The sequence below is a fragment of the Malaya genurostris genome, chromosome 1, assembly GCF_030247185.1.
Source record: "Malaya genurostris strain Urasoe2022 chromosome 1, Malgen_1.1, whole genome shotgun sequence".
Classification (NCBI taxonomy): domain Eukaryota; kingdom Metazoa; phylum Arthropoda; class Insecta; order Diptera; family Culicidae; genus Malaya; species Malaya genurostris.
Genome location: NC_080570.1, coordinates 123,146,392 through 123,172,079, shown reverse-complemented (window position 1 = coordinate 123,172,079; position 25,688 = coordinate 123,146,392). Strand labels below are relative to the sequence as shown.

Below are 25,688 nucleotides of genomic sequence, written 5' to 3'. Positions count from 1 at the left end.
TTGTATGGCAACTGTGTTGGTACAAGGAAAAATAAACACAGTCTAACTGCCAAACTGGATGTTTTTGATAGGGTAACGTTCCGAAATCATGACACGTGTGAGTTAAGACAAAATAAAGGACTATTCGTAATGATTGTTAAAATTTTTAAAGAATTCAATTTGTCTGTACTAGTATCTCTATCTCTTTCGACAAAGCGACGATTTCCACCATAATTTAAAATTAGAATAATGACGCATTATTTACTAGTTATTGCGACAATTTCATACTTCTTTTGGTAAAATTATTAACTATTGAAATTATTTTCCGCAAAATGACGAAATTTGGAATTCCATAAAAACGTTTGTATCTACTAACTATTCGGTAAGTTATGCACTACACCAACTATCACAGTCCCAGCAAAGTACAGGCCATTCGAACAAAAATCTCTGATCGAAACACCGTCACAGCTGCCATAAGCACACGTCCGTGCGGCCGCGAGGTTTGTCGCCTGCATAAAGAGCATAAAGAAATCCACTGCTGCCAGATCGTTACGGTATCGCGGTACGGGGGTCCAAAACAACTCAACCAGCAAGATTCGATCACTCGTGATTCAGCAGTCAACTGGTGTGAATGCGCCAACGCGTACCTCGTCTCGTGCCATCCGTTTGTTATCCGTGTTGGTGATCGTTAGGTGCGCTCTGGTAAGCTCGAGACCTCCGGAAAGCAAAAGGGTCTGAAAGGGTGGCCCAATAGCAGTAGCAGCAGCAGTAACAGCAGTAGCAAAGGCCGTGGCAGCAATTTAGTTTTTTTTCCTTCATGTTTGAGTGTCGTTAATTGCGAATTATTACATCAGTTTTGAAAAGGGCATGGAAAATGTACCATTTTCAGAGATTATGAGTGAAGTGAAACTCTGGAAAGGTCTTCATTTTTCACAGCCCAGTGCCGTTATCGACTGACAAGTGCTGATTTTTAGGATTTTTTTGCAAGTGATAGAGATCTAGTCCGGCAGCAAAGATTAAAGTGCGTTTGGTGGAGGAAACTTCAAAAGGTTCGAATTTTAGCGAAGAAAAGGCAGTACTTATTTAGTTGAATTTCTAAAAGTGTCGAGAGTGCAGTGCAAGTTGACTACCAAACAATTCCCGAGTTTGTCCATTCCAGAGCAATAATTGAGTGCTTTTATTTTTGGAACCGCTTTAATCGAATTCACCACTCGTCCCAACACGCAGCTGCAGCGCAATCACGTAACAAAGTCGAAGAAAAGGAACGATCACTGCTTCCAGATTTACATTCAAGATGCTTTTATCGAAAACGTGAGTTTCATGCTAATCTTACTGTTGTTATATGACTGATCACTTGTAGCAAAAGGGAACCTTTGCGATTCGAATTCAAACAAAGTATCCGCCCCCCAATGGTCGGTCGCGGCCGTTGGGTATGGACTGGTCTTAATTTTTCGGTTTGTGCGGTTGTGATTGCTCACCACGGACAGCATTGGAACTAGCAACCGACCGCCCCTGGTACATGCATCGGACGGGTCAAAAACCACCTTCGTAGTGATTTGAATAATCGATTATTATGCTCTGCCACCACTTGGTTGTTACACAAGATGCAGGTGAAATTCAACCAGGAGCAGCAATGTAGTGCCTTAATTTATGCGGACTTGGTATTTTCACTGGATCACTCCTAAATGTGACTATTAAAGCTTCCGAAACAGACTGTGCCTGAAAGTTGAGCCCGTCCCTCGGATGGCTGTAACCTGTAAAAAAAATAACACGTAGAGAAGTTATAAATTTGAAATTGCTCTTTTGACTTTTGAACGATCAACAATGATATTTAACTATCTATATCAACTAACTATAATTAACTAAATTCAGTGTGATTTACTACGAACTTTAAACTAAAGTTTTGTAAACAATTATGAATGATAAATACACGAATCGAAGACGGGAATTAGTTAGCACTGAGTAACAAGTTCCATTTCTTTCATTATAATTAACAGGAATTTACTGCTAAAAGTAGTTCACCTAATAGGAAAACGAACATGTCTGATTGTCTGATAAGGAAGAAGCCTACATCCCAGAAGCAACCTGAAGAGACATATACTCTGTGTACAGTTCGTGAGATTCTATTTTGATTTTACTACTATGGGCCAATTAAAAGCGAAATGACCGAAACATTTATCATTCAAAGTTCTTTATAGAATTGAGTGCAAAAACCGACTCAGTATTTGATTTCAACAATTTTTTTCGGCAACCGGTCAAAATTGAGTTCGAAATTGTAACCTAGCTACCTGTTTATCATCGTCCATTTTCAAGTTAAAAAAACATAAAATGGTTACACTAATACATTTATAACACAGGCGGAAATTAAACGATGCATAAAACTTCAATTTGAATCGAATTGATTGAGCACTTTAAACGGAAGTTATAATTCTTCCATCTTTTGTTGAATTTTTACCTGCTGAACTACCGAATATTTTTATTCTATTAATACATCAGTAAAACTAAACATTGGTTGATAATATTACCTGATGCGGGTGCGGGATCAATTAATGTTTTTTTTTTCAAATCAAAAGACGACTATTTGGTGAATTGGTTTCTCGTCAAAACATTTATTTTTCGTTGACGGCCAACGTTTCGAAGGCTATACCTTCATCTTCAGGGCAGCTATAATTTTATACATTAGTTATTCACAGCAATTTACACAAAATACAATGTTTTTTTTGTCGTGAATACGACTTACTTTACTATGGGGTGTCTTTTCAAAATTTACCCTCGGAGAGAGTGATAAGTTTTTGATCGTGAATATCTTTTGTTGTATCTAACGAATGAACTTAATTTTTGCTACATGCCATCGGAAATATGATCACAATTTTATGATAAAATTTTCAGTTTTGTGACATAATCTCAAATATTTCAAAATTAAACTTTTCTTAAATGTTTGGTATAAACGAGTATCAAAGAGGATATTTCATAAGGCGCGTTTACCTTGCTCGTATTTTGAAAGCTCATAGCTCAGTGATCAGTGAAAGGATATATATAATCTAACTACCAATAGAATCGAAATTTTTCAACTTAAGTGTGTATAGCAAAAGCATTGAAGTATTTCAATAGTACACTATTGAAAAACCTGTCTCATTTGACCCATGTCAAGACCAGCCAATCAGAACGCGTTCTGAGGAAGAGGAAATATCTGCTGCTGTACAACAAATCGTTCGAGAAAATGTTCCGAACAGTGTTTAATATCGTAGTGAGTTCCACAATTTGGTCCTTCTGAAAGGCAGGAATGAATCTCGTACAGCATCCGGATAGTTTTTTTCAATGAAATGCAAATCCGAAATGAAATAATCGAAATTAAAATTCTATATGCTGCTATTATTATAGCCGTTAGGACCGCCCATTAGTGAAAAAGCTACAAACGAAATCAGGTAAAAACAAATCTCTCAACAAAAATTGGATCAGTTTGGATTCTATCGCCACTGCAAGCAGATGTATTTTGTGTTGTTTGCAAAGCTAGTTTCGGGAACTTACTTTTGGGAACTTAGTTCCTTTCATTTAAATTTAAGTTTGTGAAAATCAGTCCTACCGTTGTTGGGAAATTGGAGTGATTTCCGGTTTGTTGTTTGTTGTTTGCAAAGCTAGTTTCGCTTCCGACAAGAGCGATTACGTCACAGCTGCCAGTCATTTGCATTGACGAAAAAACAACGGTGGAGAGCATTACACAAAATCAGCCGTTCTAACGGCTCAAAAGAACAGTTTGGTTAGATTTGTTCACTTTTCGCTGTGTGAAATTCACAGTAATCGAGATCAAGTGAAGCCTTCTTTGTTTTTTGCGAAAAATGCTCCAAAGATTAATGTCGTTGCAATTTGACCCTTCTGAATGCTAGAAACGAATCCCGATAGCATATTGATAGCTTCGTTCAATAAATTAGGCCGATTGTATCATTGATCAACCCAGCGAATTAATGTTTTCTTTATTGGAAGATTATAATCGGTTGTTAACGCTACACCTACACCATCCATCGGAATTCGAATTCAACTCATCAGTCTCCATCACAAACGCTTTCATAAAAGGTTCTTTTCAGAGCCACCATTATTTTATTATAAAGAACTATACCGGTTATTTAATAGTGTTTGTGTTTCAGAAGGTTAAATGTAACTAATCTGTACTTTAGTTTATGTGCATCGTATCAAATTCTACATACAATTTCATGCAATTGATCAACTAATTGATATTCGGAAGTGTTAAGGAACATGTCAGTTGTTTTCGTATTCACGACATCCAGTTATGTCTCTGACATTACCCACCCGCCTTTTTCAAAATGTACTCACCCAATGTCTGGAGCATTTCTTTTCTTTCTTATTCCTTATCCTCCCCAGGAAATTATTGAGATAAGGGCTGCCGACTATGATGACTATCATGCTTATGAAATTCTGCAACCGGCAGGGTTACTTAACAAACTCTAATTTCAGTTGTTTTTACCTCTACTTGTAACAATGAATCAATGTGTATTTTTAAATCAGATTTGAAAAACGAGGATTACTAGAAAGAGTTTTGCATGGAATGGTAAGGTGATCGCCCCTACTGAGTTTTTGAGTCTAAACGCGTTACACTACAACCGTCCCGGTTCATACTCCAATTTATCGCTTGTGGTCGTTCTAATTCTTGAGGTCGTTCTAAAGTATCTAAATTTCGTCCGTTGCACCCCGTCTTCTAATCCGATAGGCCGGACCTTCTTTTAGAGGGGGGGGGGGGGGGGGGAGATCGTAATTCTTACCTAGTCTCGATCTCTGTTTATACCAATGAATTTTAAATTGTTAAGAATTTACGGCATGCGACAGCTCCATATATGGGAGTGGGTAATTTCGCCGAAAGTCATTTTCTATCATTTTTAGAGAAATATTACGATCATTCATTTCTTTATGAACTGTCCCAGAAAGTATGGAAGCACTTTGATTTCGCTGTAAATCATTCACAAGTGTTAGATATTCAAATTTTATTCGATATACTGATAATATTAGACTACAACAACAGAATATTATTTATTGAATAAAAAAAAAACAGAATATTATTCTCAACATTTGCTACTTAGCCATTGTAGCTCATAAAATTACGTACAGACTTCTTGACGACAAGTTTTGACACTTTTTTCCAATCTTTTTCGAACTATTGAATGGTTTCGGCAGCCGAGACTTGTTTTCTAAGATGTGCCTTCGTTAATGCCCAAAATTCCTCAATTAGTCGAAGTTGTGGGCAATTTCGTGGATTCATGTCTGTTGGGATGAAAGTGACATTTTTGGTAGTATACCATTCTACCGTTGATTTCGAGTAGTTGCAAGAAGCAAGATCTGACCAGAAGACAACAGAATCCTTGTGGCTTCGAATCATGGGTAGAAGTCGTTTTTGTAAACATTCCTTGATGTATATTTCGCTATTAATTGAAGCAGTGATGATGAAGGGTTTCGAAATCTTACCGCAGCTACAAATTGCTTGCAGACCATACCTTTCTTACCAAATTTTTCGACTTCAATCGATGTTTAGGACTGGTTTAATACTTGCCTTCTCGCACCGTATAATATTGTGGTCCCAGCAAGGATTTGTAATCGAGTTTCACGTAGGTTTCGTCGTCCATGATTATGCAGTTCAAATTTCCAGCAAGAATCGTATTGTACAGCTTTCGAACCTTTTTTTCGACCCGTTTTCGGTCGCAGGGCTTTTTCACTTACTCCTTCCATTTTTGCTATCTTTCTCAGTGACAGTCCGCGTTCTGTGCACCATTTGTACACAATTTTTTGACGTTGTTCTGCTGAAAGTCCACGCATTTCGAAACAAACTAATGAAAACGAATAAACAACTGCACAAGTGGTTGGAGAAGAGTGTAAACAAAAGGACGTAGCCCTAAAAATTGACAGATTCTGAACCATTTTGAAATGGCAGCGGTTTTTGGTTGTGTCCATACTTTCTGGAACAGTCTTTAATCATGAACTTTTTCAATCATTTCGGATGTGTTCGAGCTGAAATTGGTCTTCCTTCAAGTTTGTCATCCTCTAGCGACACTCGGCCCTCCAAGGAACGATTGTGCCACAAAAAAAAAAAACATTTGCTCGAAACAAACACTGACCGCCGTACACTTGTTGCATCAATCGGAATGTTTCTGATGCACTTTTACCAAGTTTTGCGTTAAATTGAATGACCGCTCTTTGTTCCAAGTTGGAATTTCAACGTCAGATGAGAAACTGTTGAAGGGCAGAACTGTCACAACCTTATTATTTGTCAATCAAATGTAATGAAATGTGTCACGACTTTCGGTGAAACTCTCAACGGTATTTCGCAAGAAAAAAAGGATTTTCATCCATACTTTGACGACTCGGAGCAGCCACACAGCGATATTTTCGCTTGTAGTCCAGTGAAAAGAAAGTTCATTGGACTATAAACGAAAATTAACTGGCAATATAGCCACCAACCAGAAATAGAAGAAGAAGAAATGTATGCATGGTGTAACAAACAAAACATGTTCGTTTTAGTATTTTATCGATCTTATCATAGTAAAGGGTGATTTTTTAAGAGCTTGAGAACTTTTTTAAACAATAAAACGCATAAAATTTGCAAAATCTCATCGGTTCTTTATTTTAAACGTTAGATTGGTACATGACATTTACTTTTTGAAGATAATTTCATTTAAATGTTGACCGCGGCTGCGTCTTAGGTGGTCCATTCGGAAAGTCCAATTTTGGGCAACTTTTTCGAGCATTTCGGCCGGAATAGCCCGAATTTCTTCGGAAATGTTGTCTTCCAAAGCTGGAATAGTTACTGGCTTATTTCTGTAGACTTTAGACTTGACGTAGCCCCACAAAAAATAGTCTAAAGGCGTCAAATCGCATGATCTTGGTGGCCAACTTACCGGTCCATTTCTTGAGATGAATTGTTCTCCGAAGTTTTCCCTCAAAATGGCCATAGAATCGCGAGCTGTGTGGCATGTAGCGCCATCTTGTTGAAACCACATGTCTACCAAGTTCAGTTCTTCCATTTTTGGCAACAAAAAGTTTGTTAGCATCGAACGATAGCGATCGCCATTCACTGTAACGTTGCGTCCAACAGCATCTTTGAAAAAATACGGTCCAATGATTCCACCAGCGTACAAACCACACCAAACAGTGCATTTTTCGGGATGCATGGGCAGTTCTTGAACGGCTTCTGGTTGCTCTTCACTCCAAATGCGGCAATTTTGCTTATTTACGTAGCCATTCAACCAGAAATGAGCCTCATCGCTGAACAAAATTTGTCGATAAAAAAGCGGATTTTCCGAATGGACCACCTAAGACGCAGCCGCGGTCAACATTTAAATGAAATTATCTTCAAAAAGTAAATGTCATGTACCAATCTAACGTTTAAAATAAAGAACCGATGAGATTTTGCAAATTTTATGCGTTTTATTGTTTAAAAAAGTTCTCAAGCTCTTAAAAAATCACCCTTTATTATAACGAAATGTGTGTCGAATTCCGTTGATTACTAAAAAAAACTAAAGTTAAAATAAAGTGCATCTGAAAAGAAACTTTCAATTCGAAAGATGCTTCAGAAATACAAGCTTCTCTTCAAATCTTACTTGAAGATAACAATATTAAAACAAATCATCAGCTTAGTGCATCGTTCCGAGTGCAAACTCGTTCGCTTACTTTCCTTAACTGAAGGACAGTCGAGTAGTGCCTCTGTGCCACGTTTGAAAGTGCCATAGTCTGCCCATAGTGCCTCTCTTTGTCTTCTAGCACGAAAATCTGAATGGGAATTCCTAAGTGACCAGTTTCACCTTCATCTGCCTGCTAGTTACGGTAAGTGGAACGGTACCGGTATGACACAGCAGCAGCAGCAGCAGCACCGCTATGGCGAGCGGTGTTTCAATTTGCAATCACCATTACAAGCGGTAGTACAAGCGCGATCGCTCCGACGCTCCGATCGAAGCCGCTGTTGTGCGGTGATCAGCCGCCGTCAACGGATTTAGAGGGGTGATTGGTTCAAAGCTAAGGAAGCGCCTGTTTTAGAAGCTGGGTTGAAGCTTTCTAGTAGAACTCTGCATTCGCTCTAGTGAACAGATCACATACAAAGTAGACGGGAGGAATTACTACCGAATTATTGATTCCAAATACCAACCTGGCAACTGAACACAAACGAACTTGCCACATTTTACCGTCCGATGAAGTATAATCACGATCACCTCCTTAACGCTTTTGTCACCGCAAACCATAGGCAGTCAAGTTATATGCAGCGGCAAATTCAAGAAGGATCAAGGACTCTCAACACATTTCGAGTACGGAACCACTTAACTGCAAATTAGTCCAGTGTCAGTTAATTGATTCCAACAAAAATAACTGAGTCACTGTCGTCAGCGAGCGCGTTGAAGGTTCAGCCGTACTTCGCTTGATCGTAGTATTAGATGAAATCGGCTGTACTATTGAGTAGTTTTTTTTTTAGTTTTGCGTTTCCTCTTTACCTCGAATCCTCCAGATTTCAGTTTTTGCATCACGGTATTTATCGCGAGTTCGTTTCGTTTTCATTGCCGTAATGCATTTTTATTAAGCACAGCTTGTCGCCTACTCCTTCGGTGTCCATGAGATTATCTCGTGGACGGATGATAGAACTCACATAACCTCACATATCGATGACAATTATGCATTTGCTTCCAACGACTTCGACCGTGCCAGTGTGTGATGTGGGAAGCAATTATTGGAGAATGCGTGTGCAACGTACAATCGTGGAATCTCTCTCTCTCTCTCTTATATGAGGAAGGTTTATACAATCGATCGAAAGTGGCGCGAATTCGACTGTGCCAACTTTGCGGATTTTTCCGTTGTTTTGACAAACACAGCACGATGGAAAGTATTTTCGATTATTTGTATGATCACGTAAGTCGATAATCGTCGGGATTTCACATGTAGATGGCTTGTTAAGAGAACTCGTGCAAGTATTTATTGAAGCTATGTAATTCCGCAACTCACATTGCTTCCTAAGAGATGGCTACAACGGTTTGCACCGACTTAGGATACAATGAAGTCTTCTTGATTTGTATTAGATGCTTGAAATAATGTCAAATATTTAATAAAAACTCCGATAGATTGTTATCTCAATCAATCAATTATTATAAAACCGACTTAAATCAATTGTTGTGCTTAATATACTAGTCCATGATGAAGTTTTTTTTCAGTGAGTAGCTCAATTTCAGACTTATCCAGAAATTTGATTCGAAATTCAAAATGAATTCCGGCGAAGTAATAAATTTCGAGTCGGAATCGTTCGTTGCATCTGAAACCGTTTTTGTCGTAAATACGACTTACTTTACTATGGGGTGCCTTTTCAAAATTTACCCTCAGAGAGAGTGATAAGTCTTTGATCGTGAATATCTCTTGTTGTATCTAACGAATGAACATAATTTTTGCTACATGCCATCGGAAATATGATCACAATTTTATGATAAAATATTCAGTTGTGTGACATAATCTCAAATAATTCAAAATTAAACTTTTCTGAAATGTTTGGTATAAACGAGTATCAAAGAGGATAATTCATAAGGCGCCTTTGCCTTGCTCGTATTTTTAAAGCTCATAGCTCAGTGATCAGTGAAAGGATTTATATAATCTAACTACCAATAGAATCGAAATTTTTCAACTTAAGCGTGTAAAGAAAAAGCATTGAAGTATTTCAATAGTACACTATTGAAAAACCTGTCTCATTTGGCCCATGTCAACACCAGCCAATCAGAACGCGTTCTGAGGAAGAGAACAAAATATCTGCTGCTGTACAACAAATCGTTCGAGAAAATGTTCCAAACAGTGTTTAATATCTTGATGAGTTCCACAATTTGGTCCTTCTGAAAGGCAGGAATGAATCTCGTACAGCATCCGGATAGTTTCTTTCAATGAAATGCAAATCCGAAATTAAATAATCGAAATTAAAATTCTATATGCTGCTATTATTATAGCCGTTAGGACCGCCCATTAGTGAAAAAGCTACAAACGAAATCAGGTAAAAACAAATCTCTCAACAAAAATTGGATCAGTTTGGATTCTATCGCCACTGCAAGCAGATGTATTTTGTGTTGTTTACAAAGCTAGTTTCGGGAACTTACTTTTGGGAACTTAGTTCCTTTCATTTAAATTTAAGTTTGTGAAAATCAGTCCTACCGTTGTTGGGAAATTGGAGTGATTTCCGGTTTGAAGTACATGATCACGTTTTTCGGTATTTCCGAAACCGGGAACGAAGATCCGGCATACCCAAATTCAGTGTATTTGGTCATCAAATAACCAAACCTGTTCAATTGAAGAATTATACGGCTAATATAAAGTAAGTATAAGAAGGCGGGTGGGTAAATGAAAGGAACTAAGTTCCCAAAAGTAAGTGTAGAGTTTTGTCCGGATCCACCTTCCGGTTCCGGAATTATAAAACGATAATTCAAAATATGAAAAAGGCGGGTGGCTAATGTCAGAGACATAACTGGATGTCATGAATACGAAAACAACTGACATGTTCCTTAACACTTCCGAGTATCAATTAGTTGATCAATTGTATGAATTATGCAAGCATTACCCCGACGACACGACCTGCCACTCGCTTTTCGAAACTGTATCGCAAATTTAACTACCCCTCAGTAACTCGTAATGTAAAAATGGAATCGTTTAAATATAAATTAATAGCCCACTTGGGGATTTCGGATTTTTAAAAATTAATAACTAAACTGCACACTGTGGAGGTAAGAACTAAGAATAAGAACTGATTTATTTATTCTATATCGACTGCACGATGGCCCTGGCTTTCCCTAAAACTGCTGATCCTGCATTTGACGATGGTCTGCTGGTCACGTTGTCCGCCCTGATGGTCGGTGTTTCCAAGTATCCATGCGTCGAAAGTGCTGATCTAGAATTAGGCTGGTTCGATGTCGTGGCATATCGTATAGCAGGTGTTGGTGTGGTAGACTCGATAGATGACCCTTTGGTCACAATTGTTGGCGTCGCAGATTTGTCGTTAATTGCTCCATCCTCAAGATTTGCACGTCCCGTGCAAAGGCTTTGTATTTTTTTCCTCATACAAGAAAGTGTTATCGTAATTATCGACATTGTGGCGAATATGATAATGATTATAATGGTGGATGAATTGTATTTAAATTCAGCAGCTTTTAGCCTCTCCCTGTTTTTTATGTGTAGTGTCTGTAGTTCTGAAATATTGAAAAATGGTTCCAGAGATGCTTCATCAATTTGTAGTCGATTTAACGGTGATATGATAGCTGGTTTGACTTCGACTTCGTAGTTTTCGAATAGTTTATTTTGGATCCAGACGGAACAGTTGGAAAAAGTAATTAGGGCAATTCCGTGGATGTCCTTTTCATCAATTCCGCATGTGCTACTCAACATGACGGATCCATGTGTTACTATTGTTAGTATTGTTCCAGGGGTTAACAGTTTGAATTCTGATAGTCGGTGTTGAACAGTCGTTCGCACCGCACGCGTATAGCTCTTGGCTCCTGGAATTTTTTTTTCTGGCTACCTAGAGTTTCATTGATTCAAGGCTTCAGTCTTTTTCAAGGCTACCTGAATCACTAACTAAGTGACTAAGTGATACAAAGAGTGATATTAGAGTGACTAAGTGATACAAAGAGTGATATTAGAGTGACTAAGAAATTAATCAGCCTTTTTTAAGGCTAGCTAGGAGTCTAATCGAAGACTAATTTAGCCTAGTTAATTTAATTTAAAATTTCATTAATTTCAAAAATGCCTGCGTCCAACCGGAAAGGCAACAAGCCTAAGGCTAAAAATAATTCAATACGGAATAAATCACAATCCGTTATTCAACATTTTTCTAATAACATTCACGATCTTATAGAATCTGAATGTAAAAATAAAAGACAACGGACGGATTTCCCTACCGTTGATCCTATGCCGTCTAACAATATTTACGAGATTCTTCCTGAATCCGATTGTAGCGACATAGAAGAAAATTCTTCAAAAATTCCCAAAATGGACGCTTGTCGTTCTGGGAAGAAACATCAATCTATGCCACCAGTGACGGTGATGATTTCCGACTTCAAAGCATTCCGTACTGAGCTTTCTACTTTTCTCCCGGAAGTAAAAGTCTCATTTCAAATCGGACGAAGAGGAGAATGTCGAGTCTTGGTGGATGGATTGGAAGATTACGAACGTCTTATTCGATATTTGTCCGAAAAACTTCATAAATTTTATTCATATGATATAAAATCAGACAGACCCTTCAAGGCTGTCTTGAAAGGATTATCAAATGATCAAAGTATTGATGAAATTAAAAATGAACTAAAAGAATTGCTTGGTTTTGCCCCTTCCCAAGTAATACTTATGAAAAAAAGAGCGAATGGTACTTCTAAACCACGCTCTGGAATTTCCCATGAACTTTACCTAATACACTTCAATCGAAGTGACGTAAACAATTTGAAAACTTTACGTTTCATTTCCCACATTAAAATTCATTGGGAACATTATAAACGGCATAATCGTATTGCAAACTTAACGCAATGTCGTCGTTGCCAAGGCTTCGGCCATGGAACCAAAAATTGTCATATGGATATACGGTGTTTGAATTGTGGTAAATCGCATTCGAAAGACGTTTGTCCAATGAATGAAACCACTGATAAATTTTCATGTTCAAATTGCAATGGAAATCATAAATCCAATTATTTGAAATGTCCTGTCAGGGAAAAAATTTTAAACGCTCGTTCGCTTAGACAACAAGTCAAATCAACGACCTTAAATTTACAGAATATACCTGAAAATTCTTCTAAGGCACCTGCCAATTCGTCTTCTAACGAAAACAATTTATTGACAGGTAGATCGACCTCGTCATCATCTTCTTCTAATGTCAGTTATGCTGGTATATTAGGTAGAAATCTATCTCCTATTTCTTCTAATGTAAATAATCAAAACACAGGACCGCCTTGCAGTTCTTCTTCTAACGAAAACAATTTATTAATAGGTAGACCGGCCAAATCATCTTCTTCTAATGGCAGTCTACCTACAAATATTCCTTCAATGCCATTCGCTTCTTTAAATAAAGTCGATTTAGGCGATATAACTGAAAATAAAATGATCTACCTACAAGATCAACTTTTTCAAATGATCATCCAAATGAATTCGACTTCATCACTTTTTGAAGCATTTCAAATCGGATGGAAATTTGCAAATAATATTATAATGAATTTAAAATTTAACAGTGATGTTAAATAATTATTTGAATATTTTAAATTGGAATGCTCGATCTTTGAAATCGAGTGAAGATGAATTTTATAATTTTCTCAAAGTTCACAAAATTCATATTGCCATTGTGACAGAAACTTTTCTTAAACCAAATGTAAAATTGAAAAGTAATCCACATTATGTGGTTCATCGATTTGACAGGTTTACTGGAATTGGTGGTGGAGTTGCCATTTTTGTCCAACGGCAAATTAAACATCGAATTTTACCTTCTTTCAATACTAAAGTTATTGAAAGCTTGGGAATCGAAGTTGAAACCATTCATGGAATTTATTTCATCGCTGGAGCATATTTGCCATTCCAATGCACCGGCGAACAATTAAATTTCTTTAAAGGCGATTTGCAAAAACTTACAAGATATCGATCGAAATTTTTCGTAATAGGGGACTTAAATGCTAAGCATGTCCAGTGGAATTGTAGGCAAAATAACAGTAATGGTAAAATACTTCATAATCAACTCTCAGCTGGTTACTTTACAGTTCTTCATCCCAGTAATCCTACTTGTTTCTCTTCCGTGAAAAACCCGTCTACAATTGATCTGGTTCTAACAGATCAAAGTCACATTTGTAGTGAACCGATTACTCATGCTGATTTTGACTCAGATCATCTTCCAGTAACATTCAGACTTTCCAACGAAGCTATAATTAATCCAATTAGTTCTATTTTCAACTATCATAGAGCTAATTGGTTGGATTACAGATCTCACATTGAAAATCATGTGGATCATGAAACTATTTTAGAAAATTCTGCGGACATCGACACAGCAATTGATAATTTGAATCATTATATTATCGAAGCTAGAAATCTTTCAGTTCCCAAAGCTCAAACTAAATTAAATTCTCCTATCATCGATGACAATCTTCAACTGCTCATTCGGTTGAAGAATGTTCGTCGACGACAATATCAACGTTCTCGTGATCCTGCTATGAAAAACATAGTTAAGGATTTACAAAAAGAAATTAAACATAGATTTACTCTTTTGCGAAATGAAAATTTCGCTAAAGAAGTTGAACAAATTAAACCATATTCTGAACCTTTCTGGAAACTTTCTAAGGTTCTTAAGAAACCTCAGAAACCAATTCCTGCTCTCAAGGAAGGAAATCAAATACTTCTTACAAATGGTGAAAAAGCTCAAAAACTTGCTCAGCAGTTCGAGAGTGTCCACAATTTTAATTTAAACGTTGTGAGTCCTATTGAAAATGAAGTCTCACTGAAGTATGATTATATTTCAACCCAAGTGTTATCACACGATGACATTATTGAGACGAATTTTGATGAAATTAAATCAATTATTAGGAAACTCAAAAACATGAAGGCTCCTGGTAATGATGGAATTTTTAATATTCTTATTAAAAATCTTCCCGATGTTGCCTTGAGACTCCTGGTTAAAATTTTCAACAAGTGTTTTTCATTAGCTTACTTCCCAAAAAGATGGAAAAACGCTAAAGTAATTCCTATCCTAAAACCTGATAAAAACCCAGCAGAAACATCAAGTTATCGCCCAATTAGCTTACTTTCTTCTATCAGTAAACTTTTTGAAAAAATTATCTTGTTAAGAATGATGACTCATATAAATGAGAATTCAATTTTTTTACCAGAGCAGTTTGGATTTCGTCATGAACATTCAACTACTCATCAACTTGTCAGAGTAACGAACATGATAAAAACAAATAAATCTTCTGGGTTATCCACTGGAGTTGCTCTTCTAGACATAGAAAAAGCATTCGACAGTGTTTGGCACAAAGGTTTAATAGCAAAAATGTCTGATTTCCAGTTTCCTATTTATTTGATCAAAATGATTCAAAATTATTTAACTGATCGTACTCTTCAGGTTAGCTATCAGAATTGTAAATCTGAATTGCTACCCGTACGAGCCGGTGTTCCGCAGGGTTCGAGTGTAGCTCCAATCTTGTATAATATTTTCACTTCTGATCTTCCAAATCTACCCGTTGGTTGTCAGAAATCGCTATTCTGTGACGACACAAGTCTGTTAGCCACAGGTAGAAATCTAAGAGTGATCTGCAGTCGCCTACAAAGAAGTTTAAATATTTTCAGTGATTATCTGTCAAAATGGAAAATTAAACCAAATGCAGCAAAAACGCAATTAATTATCTTTCCTCACAAGCCAAGAGCTTCTTTTCTAAAACCAAACAATAATCACATTCTCAAATTGAATGGCTTGGAATTGACATGGTCTGATCAAGCTAAATACTTAGGTTTAACGTATGACAAAAAACTCACTTTCAAGGATCACATTGCAGGAATCCAGGCAAAGTGTAATAAATATATTAAATGTTTATATCCTCTTATAAACAGAAATTCTAAGCTCTGTCTAAAAAACAAATTGTTAATTTATAAACAAATTTTCAGACCAGCCATGCTTTATGCGGTACCAATTTGGTCAAGCTGTTGTTCCACCAGGAAGAAAACGCTTCAAAGGATTCAGAATAAAATTCTGAAAATGATTCTGAAGCGTCCTCCCTGGTTTAGTACAAATGAGTTACACAGACTCACAAATATAGAACTATTAGATGTAATGTCACATAATATTATAAGCAAATTCCGACAAAAATCGATGCAATCTTCAATTGAATCGATTCGCTCTCTGTATTAGTTAGTAAGTTAGTATATAAGTTCCTTTTCCCCATTACACAATACAAGTAGGTTTAGAATTTTCCCTACACAAAAATCTCAGAATTGCGGAAGCAAATGATGTCTTCATGGTAATAACCAAATCATATATATATTTAACAGGGCTGAAAAGTCACCACTTGTGGCTGAACACCCAATTTAAATCTTAATAATTTAATTTTAACTCATATTCCAATAAATAGTTATTTAAAAAAAAAAAAAAAAAGTTTGAATTCTGTCATTTGTGTAGTTTCCTTGAAAGGGCATTTACCTCTGCTTTCTCGCACAAGTGGTGCAATGCATTCGTTTTCACTGATGTCTTGCACTTGCATTGGTTTACATATGGTCGTGTGTATGGATTCTGAGCATTTTGATAATATTGCTAACGTTTGGTTGCGATGTACCAGCAGTGTTGCGTACTCTACGGCCAACATTTTGTTTCCTATGGGTATCGGTACGAGTTTTATCTTCTGATAGTGTTCTGGGTATATTAGTGGGATATCGATGCTGATTACTAGATGGTGTCCTCTGTAGAAGGTTGTAGTTGAAAGAAGGCTGCAGACCTCGTCAAGGCTATTGAATTCTAGTCCCTCTCTTCTAAGATCTTCACCTATCGAAACGATTTCGTTGTAACTCAATATTTGGCGATTCAAAACATTCAATTGTGCTAGTGCTAATGTGTTTTCGATCAATGTTAATATCTGGTAAAATGAATCTATTTGAAACAAGGTTACTATCCTAGTGGTTTCTTTAGCTATATGGTTTTTTTCTTCAGAAATTTTGATTAAATCATTTTGTTGGGTTTTAATTTCGTTCAAGAGAATCTGTAATCTGTTCTCGAATTTTTTATTAATTTTTATTTGAACATTGTTTTGTGTTATTAACTCGCTATTTGATTCCTGAATTTTGTGAAAATTTTCGTTAATGACTTTTAAATCGTTTGCATCGAGATTACCAGTTATAAATTTTATTGTGGTTCCAAGTATTTCTAAAGCTCTTCTAGCTCTTACTTTAGGGTATAATGTTTCTAACAGGGATTTTGTTGATGAGAGTTTGATTCTAATGAGTCTTGAGAGATTATTGTCGTTAGTTTCTTCTGTCGTGCTTTCTAGAATTTTTAAAGAGGTTTCGAGTTCTGCTAGGTCTATTATGTGAAGAAATCTTTTGTGTCCGTTGCTTATTCTAGCCTGTCCGTTCTTTAGTATTAGTGCTCCTGGATTATTTCTTATGTCATGGACTTGGATTGTTTGTGAAGAGGTACCGACAATTAGATATGTGATTATTACCCAGTTGAAAGTTCGCATTTTCCACTTTTTCCTGAAACGATAGACAATAAAATGATTAAATTCTTTTAAGGTTTTCTTTATGTATTAATTTTCCCGTGTTATCCACCAAGATTTTGGTTTGGTTTTCAGTTACTACGGCTGATGCAAAACAGTTCCTCGTTTTGTCCTTTATTCCTTGTGTGCGAACAAAAACTGTTTGTTCTTGTTCCGGGTTAGGGGCCTTTCGACTTTTCCGTTGCTCAAACTATGATTAGGGGGAACAAAATGTATTGCAATGTTTAGGCTGTCTAACAAACTGCGAATTTCTATAGACTTTAGTGCAGGTTCATTGTCACAAACCATACTATTAGGAGTACCGTACAAAGAAAATAGTTTCGTTAAGCCCTTTTTTATGTCAACTATAGTTCTAGATTTTATGGGGATAATAGAAGCAAATCTTGAAAACTTATCAACCGCAGAAATAAAGATCGTTGGTTGAGAGATGAAAAGGTCTACATGGATTATTTCCCAAGGTTTATTTGATTCTGGAGTATTGGTCCGGTGGATCTGGTATGGGTGCCTTTCGTATTTGGCCTTGTTGCAGATGATGCATAGTTTTACAAATTGTTGGATTTTACGTTTCATTCTTGGGAAATAAAATCGTTTTGAAATTTGCTTGTTGTTTTACCAGACTCCGCGATGAGCGAAATTGTGGGTTTGTTCTATCTTCAAATTTTGCTCCTCTGGAGTCCTTAGATCGTCTAGGATTTTCTGTGTAATATAAATTTTGAATGGTTTACCTCGGCTGAAATAATTATGATAAACTGTTTGTATTGTCCCGATCAGTCTCTCGGGGCACATAATGCAGTTAGTTCGTTTGGGGTCTATAAAGTCCTTAAAAAGTCTTATAAGGTATGGGACTCCGTACGATATTTTGGTAATGGTTCGTCTATGGATTCTTGGGAAGATTTCTTCGTATGCTTCTGAGTCTTCTGTGCCAAAATTCAAGACTATTTGATTTGAGTAGTGATTCAAAGGGATTTCCGTGCATGGTATGAATTCCGTGTCATCCGTGTCGGCGGAGTGTACGGTTGCGTCATCGGAGGAGTTTTCTACTTCATTCACGTTTAATTCGTGATGCACTCTTGACAGTCCGTCTGCAACTACATTTTGTTTGCCGGGACGGTATCTAATTTCAAAATTGAATTGTTCCAAGTATAGTCGCCAGTGAATGAGCCTACTGTTGCTATCTTTCAAATTCATACTATACGTGAGTGGTTTGTGGTCCGTATATAAGATGAATCTACGTCCATATAGATAAGGGCGAAAATATTTACATCCCCAGACAATGGCTAGAAGTTCTTTCTCGATTGCTGAATAATTCTCTTCGGATTTATTCAGCGTTCTTGAAGCAAAAGCAATTGGTCGGTCACTACCCACTGCACCTTGAGATAGCACTGCACCTACTGCATAGTTTGATGCATCAGTGGTGAGAATAAATGGTTTATCGAATTCGGGATATTTAAGTATGTTACTACTTGTGAGGATAGCTTTCAGTTTTTCAAACGCTTTTACGAACTCATCCGAGTGTTTGACGGTTTCGCCTTTCCGTAATGCATTGGTTAAGGGTTTTGCAAGTCTTGCGAAATCTTTGATAAATTTCCGATAATAACCTATAACGCCGAGAAATCCTCTAAGCTGTTTTTCATTATTCGGAAGTGGCCAGTGTTTTATGATGTGAATCTTGTCGGGATTGGGTTTTACCCCATCGGTAGTAACTAGGTGGCCCAGGAACGCAACTTCTTTATGAAGAAATTCGCTCTTGTCTAATTGTATTTTCATGTTAAATTTTGAAAGCGTTTCGAAAATTAGGCGAAGGTTGTCTAAATGTTCCTTCAAGCTAGTGGAAAACACTATAATGTCATCCATGTACACGAGGCAACGGATTCCAATATGTTTTCTAAGAATGTTGTCCATTACCCGTTGGAAGGTAGATGGAGCATTCCCCAAGCCAAAAGGCATTCTTAAGAATTCATAATGACCATTTTCTACTGTAAAGGCGGTTTTTTGTATATCTTTCTCGTCGACTTCTATCTGGTGAAACCCAGAGGCAAGATCTAGCGTCGAAAAATACATGCAGCGTCCTAATTTGTCTAAGATATCCGTGATGTTTGGAATGGGATACCTGTCTTCGGTCGTTTTATCGTTCAACTTGCGGTAATCTATGACTAAGCGCCATTTCTGAGTACCAGAGGCATCTAATTTCTTTGGTACGACCCACACTGGGGAGGACCAAGGACTGCTTGATGGCCTTATGATTTGTTGTTTCAACATGTTATCTATCTGCTTCTGTACTTCTTCTCGATGACAATAGGGGTAGCGATACGATTTACAATGAACTGGAAGGTCATCTTTCGTATTAATGCTGTGTTTAATTGCATTTGTGAAAGAAAGGCTTTGTCCTTCCAAGTGAAACACGTCACGGTGATCTGCAATCACTTTTAAAAGTTCAGTTTTTTCCTCTAGATTGAGATGATCGGTACGAAATTGTTCAAATAACTGGGTTTTCGGTCTATTTTTTGGAAAAGATGGGTTTCCTGTTTCGAAATTATTTAACTGGATTTTGATTGAGTCTGTGACTGAAAATTTAGTTGGTGTATCTGTAAAGTTTGAGATTCGGAAGAATGCTCTATTATCTGAGGCATAGTATAGCCCAGAGTTAATAACTAGGTCTTGGTTTATTTCAATATCATTTTCCAGAAGAAAATCGCCTTCTGTGGTGTTGACTGGCAGATTAATTATCTTGCTCTCGTGTGCGTTAAGGTTTATGCAAGAGGTATCGGGATATTTCCTTGCCATTTGTATAATTCCGGCTGGAAGGCGTAGTTCATTCGAAGATATGATAATTTCTGCTTTTAGATCTTTCAGAGACTGATATCCTATCAGTCCATCGAAAAATGGGTGGAATTTGAACAAGAAAAATGTTAGTGGTTTGGTATTGGGTATGTTTGGAAAAGGGTTGAAAACTACGAATTTATCTACTGTGTGTGTTCCGTTAATATTTCGCACTTTCCTCGGCTGTGTAAATCGGCATTTTTCGTAGTTTGAATGTTTCGGGTCTAAATAATTTTTATTTGCTCCGGTATCGATAAGGAAATTTAGAAATTTTCCTGTTGATGTCCGAAGTTTCACATATGGAATAAAGTTGTTTAGGTCGGATGTAAAGTTTTTTCTGTTAAACGAAAATTTAACTCGTCAGAAATAGGTTCATCGGTGTTCTTATCTATCTGTTGTTGAGGTTCAGTATAGTTCTGCATATCCGGTTCGATAGCTTGTTGCTGGTTGTCCGGTATGTTATAATGATCGAGATCATATGAATAGTCATAAGATTGATCTTGATTAATTAAATTTTGTTCTTCGTCTACTTGTAACTGGTAGTTTGGTCCAAGAGTTGCTCTTGGTGGGTATGTACGATTCATGTAATTTACTTGGTGGCTTCGAATGGAAGGGTCGACTTCCATGGGGACAGGTTTTGAATATTGTTGGTTGAATTGAGATGGCCGGAATTGTCTTGCCGGTTGTGGCGGTAGAGGTTTGAAATGTTGCATGTTGGGTGTTCTATATTGGGGGAAAGACTGTGGGGGTCGAAACTGTGAGTACATTTGCGTGGGTCGCGTTTGTTGAAACCCAGGAGGTGGTCTCATGGGTATTCTCGGTATTAGCGCCGGTGCTCTTGGTGGAGGTGGTGGAGTGAATGTGTTAGGTTTGTTAAAGTTTCTTCCGCGATTATAGTTCGCTTCTTCGAGACATAATCTCAAAGCCTCTTTTGTTGTTGTTGGAGCTTGTGCTCTGATGATCGGCCCGAGGGGTTCTCTTAGGCCTCCTAGGAAGACTTTCAAACCCATCTCTTGGTACAATCTGTTCTTTGCTTCTCTCACTTCACTATTATTATTGCTTAAATTAAGCAGATTCACTAGGAGAGATACAAGATGTGAAACTCTCCCGTAAAATTCTTCTACTGTTGAGGTCTGTTCCAAACGAAACAAGTCTCTGGTTAGACAAACCTCGTCTCGCCTGTCACTGTAGTGGGTAATGAGATTGTTTTTTATTTCTTCCCACTCGAGATTTGTGCCATAGAGTTCTAGCACATTATCGGCGTCTCCGTGGATCTTTGCACGAATTGCTTGTATCCAAACGCTATAAACAGCTGTGCCTCTCGCGTTTCCGAGTATCGGCATCAGATTATCTATACTTTTAATAAAGTTATGCAATTTGATTGGATTGCCATCAAAGGATGGCAAATCCTTAATGATTTGTGGAGTCTGCAGGGTTTTTAAAATACCCTCGACTCCAGTCACATTATTAGTAACTTGCATGCGCGCGGCGTTGGCAGAAGCCTGGGCTGCCTGCACCGCCTCCGCAGCACCTATGGCTTCCAAATGCATCCGTTCAATTTGTTCTTCTTTGTCCTGCAATAAATTTTGCAGGTCTAATATTTGAGCTTGTAGATGCTCCATTTTTTCACTATCACTTCCTGTATGTTAAATTAGTGTTGCTTAAATTGAGTTTATTTAGATATTATTTTCTTTTATTTTTATGTTAGTTTAAACACTTTTGTGATATTTAGAGTTTTTCTTACGGTTCCACCCTGGTGGCCCGGGATCCACTCTCTGAATTAGTAAGGATTATGTTTTTGGTATCGAGACAAGGCTTTTATTTTTTTCTAGAAAGCTCTTGTCCGTCTTTAAATGTTAATTAAAAATGTAAAATTACTTACAATTGTCGATGTTCTCTCGAGCTTGTTTTAACGTATGGTCCTTGCTGTGTTCGGCTGCAGCTGGTCTTCTAATCCGCGATATACACTCGCGAACGACTAAGTCTCGAAACCGATTACTACTTCGCGAACACTTCAAGCAATTATCCTGTACGACTGCGCCAATTAATAGCCCACTTGGGGATTTCGGATTTTTAAAAATTAATAACTAAACTGCACACTGTGGAGGTAAGAACTAGACTGATTTATTTATTCTATATCGACTGCACGATGGCCCTGGCTTTCCCTAAAACTGCTGATCCTGCATTTGACGATGGTCTGCTGGTCACGTTGTCCGCCCTGATGGTCGGTGTTTCCAAGTATCCATGCGTCGAAAGTGCTGATCTAGAATTAGGCTGGTTCGATGTCGTGGCATATCGTATAGCAGGTGTTGGTGTGGTAGACTCGATAGATGACCCTTTGGTCACAATTGTTGGCGTCGCAGATTTGTCGTTAATTTATATATATATATGATGCTGGCAACACAGCTTGATAAACTGTTATATTTAACATTAGAGTGCCTATAACCAGAGTGACGACATCTCATCCGTAATTTTGGCAACAATTCGAAACATTCCATTAGCTTTATATTGAATTGACAGGTCGTTTGCTCGTTTGGAACTGGGAGCTGTCATTCCAAACGAACAGCTGTCGCCACTCTGATTATAGTCACTCTATTTAACATAATAGTAACCATAACCTTGGAAACTGTTTCCTCTGGAAGTAATTAAGAACAACAACAAAATGAATTTCTCGAAAAGACAGGAACTTCTATACTTGGCCATACCAACTACTTACAAGTGTTATTATTTCGCATCCTAAGTGCTGTTGAAAAATGTATACATTAATCTTTGATACGAGCGTCGTTGTATTTAGGATTATGTGAGTCATTGGGAGCATTTTTTATGGTCCAAACACTCACGGAATTTACTTTTCTGGCATTCGCTGGCTTCATACCAAAAATGGTTTCAGCGAAAATTGCTTTTCAATTTATGATAAAACATCTAGTCGATATTAACGATTTAAAATTTTACCACGAAACTGATTAATGTAACTGGGGTCGAAGCATTTCCTGGAGCTTATGTCGAAATAAATATGTACGGAAAGACTGGTTCTGCTCTGTTTATGCTTCTGGGCGTTGCGATACTGTACGGATTGGTGTATGTAGCGGAATAGAACATATGTTATCTCATCGTGTAAAAAACAAAACGTTTTATTTATAAAATTGTCCATTTATAAAATAATTAAATTCATTTTCATAACGATTTCGCACGGTTGAGGTTTCATTGAAGTTGATCTTCAGTTTATGCAGGGAGAATGTTCGCTCAAATAGTTAACTCGTGCTGAGATGCCTAGTCTTAACGGATAACTGAGTCTGTCAGTCTCGATGATTGAGTACCTTTTTAATAGTCCGGATGTGTTACAACTGACTGAAATAGTTCCTGCGCTAATCTACGTTCTTGGTTCCAATTCAAATACAGTTTTTAATGCGGAGCTTTTCTCAAAAATCGACTGTACTATTGTTTATTTATTTTTATGTGGTAACTTGGTAACCACTTCGTGTCGTACAGCAACTGAGACAGTGATGCTTGAAAAATATATTTCGTTTCATTACAAGGGATCGTTCCAACTATGGTAAATCGCTTGAGAACACTTTCGAAGCCGATTTTTGTTCGGAGTGTCTGGTCGTGTCGTCGATTCCCCTTTTCCACATTTTTCGCAAAAACAAAGAAGGCTTCACTTGATCTCGATTACTGTGAATTTCACACAGCGAAAAGTGCACAAATCTAATCCAACTGTTCTAGATTTGCACTAAACTGAGGATATTTCCCTTCGATTTGCGAACAACAAATCCTAATAGTTCTTTAGAAAACTTTTAGAGCCATTAGAACGACTGATTTTGCGTAATGCTCTCCACCGTTGCTTTTTTACCAATGCAGATTATTCACGATCAAAAACTTATCACTCTCTCCGAGGGTAAATTTTGAAAAGGCACCCCATAGTAAAGTAAGTCGTATTCACGACAAAACACGCACATGAAAATGATTTTTTTTTACTTATTAGCCTGTAAATACGGAATCGGAAGTCGTATTCGGATGAAATTCAGTAGGACTACATGGGTTTGTGAGACCTTTCGTATGGATCTAAGCTTGCGAAAATTAGATAAGTGATCTCTGAAAAAATCGAGTGAACTTTTATCCCGTAACTCCGGAATCGGAAGTCAGATCCAGATGAAATTCAATAACGGGCTATAGGACCAAGGGACCTTTCATTTGAATAGAAGTTTGTGTAAATCGGTCCAGCCATCTTCGATAGAATCGAGTGTACAATTTTGTTGTACATACACACACATATACACTCAGTCAGACACCGACACAGCCATAGACATTTTGCGTACTCGACTAACTGAGTAGAATTGTCTGTGACATTCGGCCCCCTGGGCCTCGGTTCAAAAGTCGGTTTTCATAGTGATTTCATAGCCTTTCTATATGAAGAAGGTGAAAATTAAAACATTGGAACAGCTAATTTATTGAAAAGTCTGAAAACTCATAAAAATACATTGAACATTTCAAGTTTGCTGTCAGATTGCAAGCGTCATGCGAAGCGTGCGTCACGTGCGCGTGCAAGCTTGTTACACTCTAAACACCACATGTTGCTCACGAACCGCAAGTTCCCGACCACTGTCCTAGACTTAACGACATCTTTCTTAAACACTTTTTCAAATCCCTATCGTTTTAGAAGTCATTCTCTGTTTTCCGAAGCTCGCCCTTCATAAACACTCGAAATATTTTTCCATTGAATGAAATGCTGGCATTTTGGCAATTTCGTCTGCGTCGTACCACGTACGTCTTTGACTTCGTACCACTCCATTACCGGTTTCGCTTAATGGCATAATGCTAAATCCACCCAGAACGGAGTTTCATCTTCGTGAAACAAGGGGAAGGACAGTAAACTTTCTTGGAAGCATTCTTCTTCATATGGAAATGAGAATTAAGTACACTGAGGTCTTTTTTTATGCGGTTTTTTACGCGACTTTTTTATGCGAATTTTTAGAGTTATGCGGTTTTTTCTATGCGAATTTTCAGAGTTATGCGGTTTCTCTTCTGCTGGTTTTTTTATGCGAAGTTTCAGAGTTATGTGGTTTTTCTATGCGAAGTTTCAAAAGACTTCAGTGTATATTGGTTTGGTTAGACCTCTCCGTAACCTTGAACACAAATCAGTAACTTAAAATAGGGTTTGGGGAAAAAGATGCTCCATTCGTCTATCCGACATTTCAAAACATACATAAATTGTGTTGCTGTAATACCTAATGCTAGAGACGTATCTGAATACTAGTTTTACCTTATTTTTATCACATTGTTTGGAGTGTATGTTTAACTATCGATCTAATGACCAACGATGTGTGGGATATGCGCATTGTTTTGTATAAGTGATCTGGATCTTTGATTAACAACAATGTTTCAATCAAAGAGTGGTCTTTGATGGACGTTCTCGAATAATGGAATTTAATTTTCATTGGAACGGAGGTCTTTTAGCATGAATCGGCCTAACATCTTCAAAAAGTATCTGTCAAGCATGGGCTCTTTTTCAATGAGATGTAATCAAATTAATAGTTTATAATTGATTAGGTCATTCCCAAAATGTATTCACCAATTTATCACTTATCTTTGCACTGAAAAAATTCAATATTGGTTCTCGTTGTGGTTGTTACACTTCAAAAATTTTTGGGACTTAGCTGA

The 25,688-nt window shown here is 37.4% G+C and overlaps 1 protein-coding gene across 6 annotated transcripts in view; it reads left to right on the top strand.

The window, feature by feature from the left end:
* The first annotated feature begins 528 nt into the window (after positions 1-528).
* The window catches only part of LOC131425669 (uncharacterized), a 47,670-nt gene continuing 22,510 nt past the window's right edge, over positions 529-25,688 (top strand). Inside the window, exons 1-2 of one of the 6 annotated variants that reach the window (XM_058587730.1) lie at positions 529-681; positions 968-1,290. In XM_058587730.1, coding sequence (XP_058443713.1) covers positions 1,274-1,290 — 17 coding nt within the window. In that variant the 5' untranslated portion in view covers positions 529-681; positions 968-1,273. Of the gene's footprint in view, positions 682-915; positions 1,291-25,688 lie in introns of all 6 variants that reach the window. The other 5 variants (XM_058587729.1, XM_058587734.1, XM_058587733.1 and 2 more) reach the window with 5 other exon arrangements.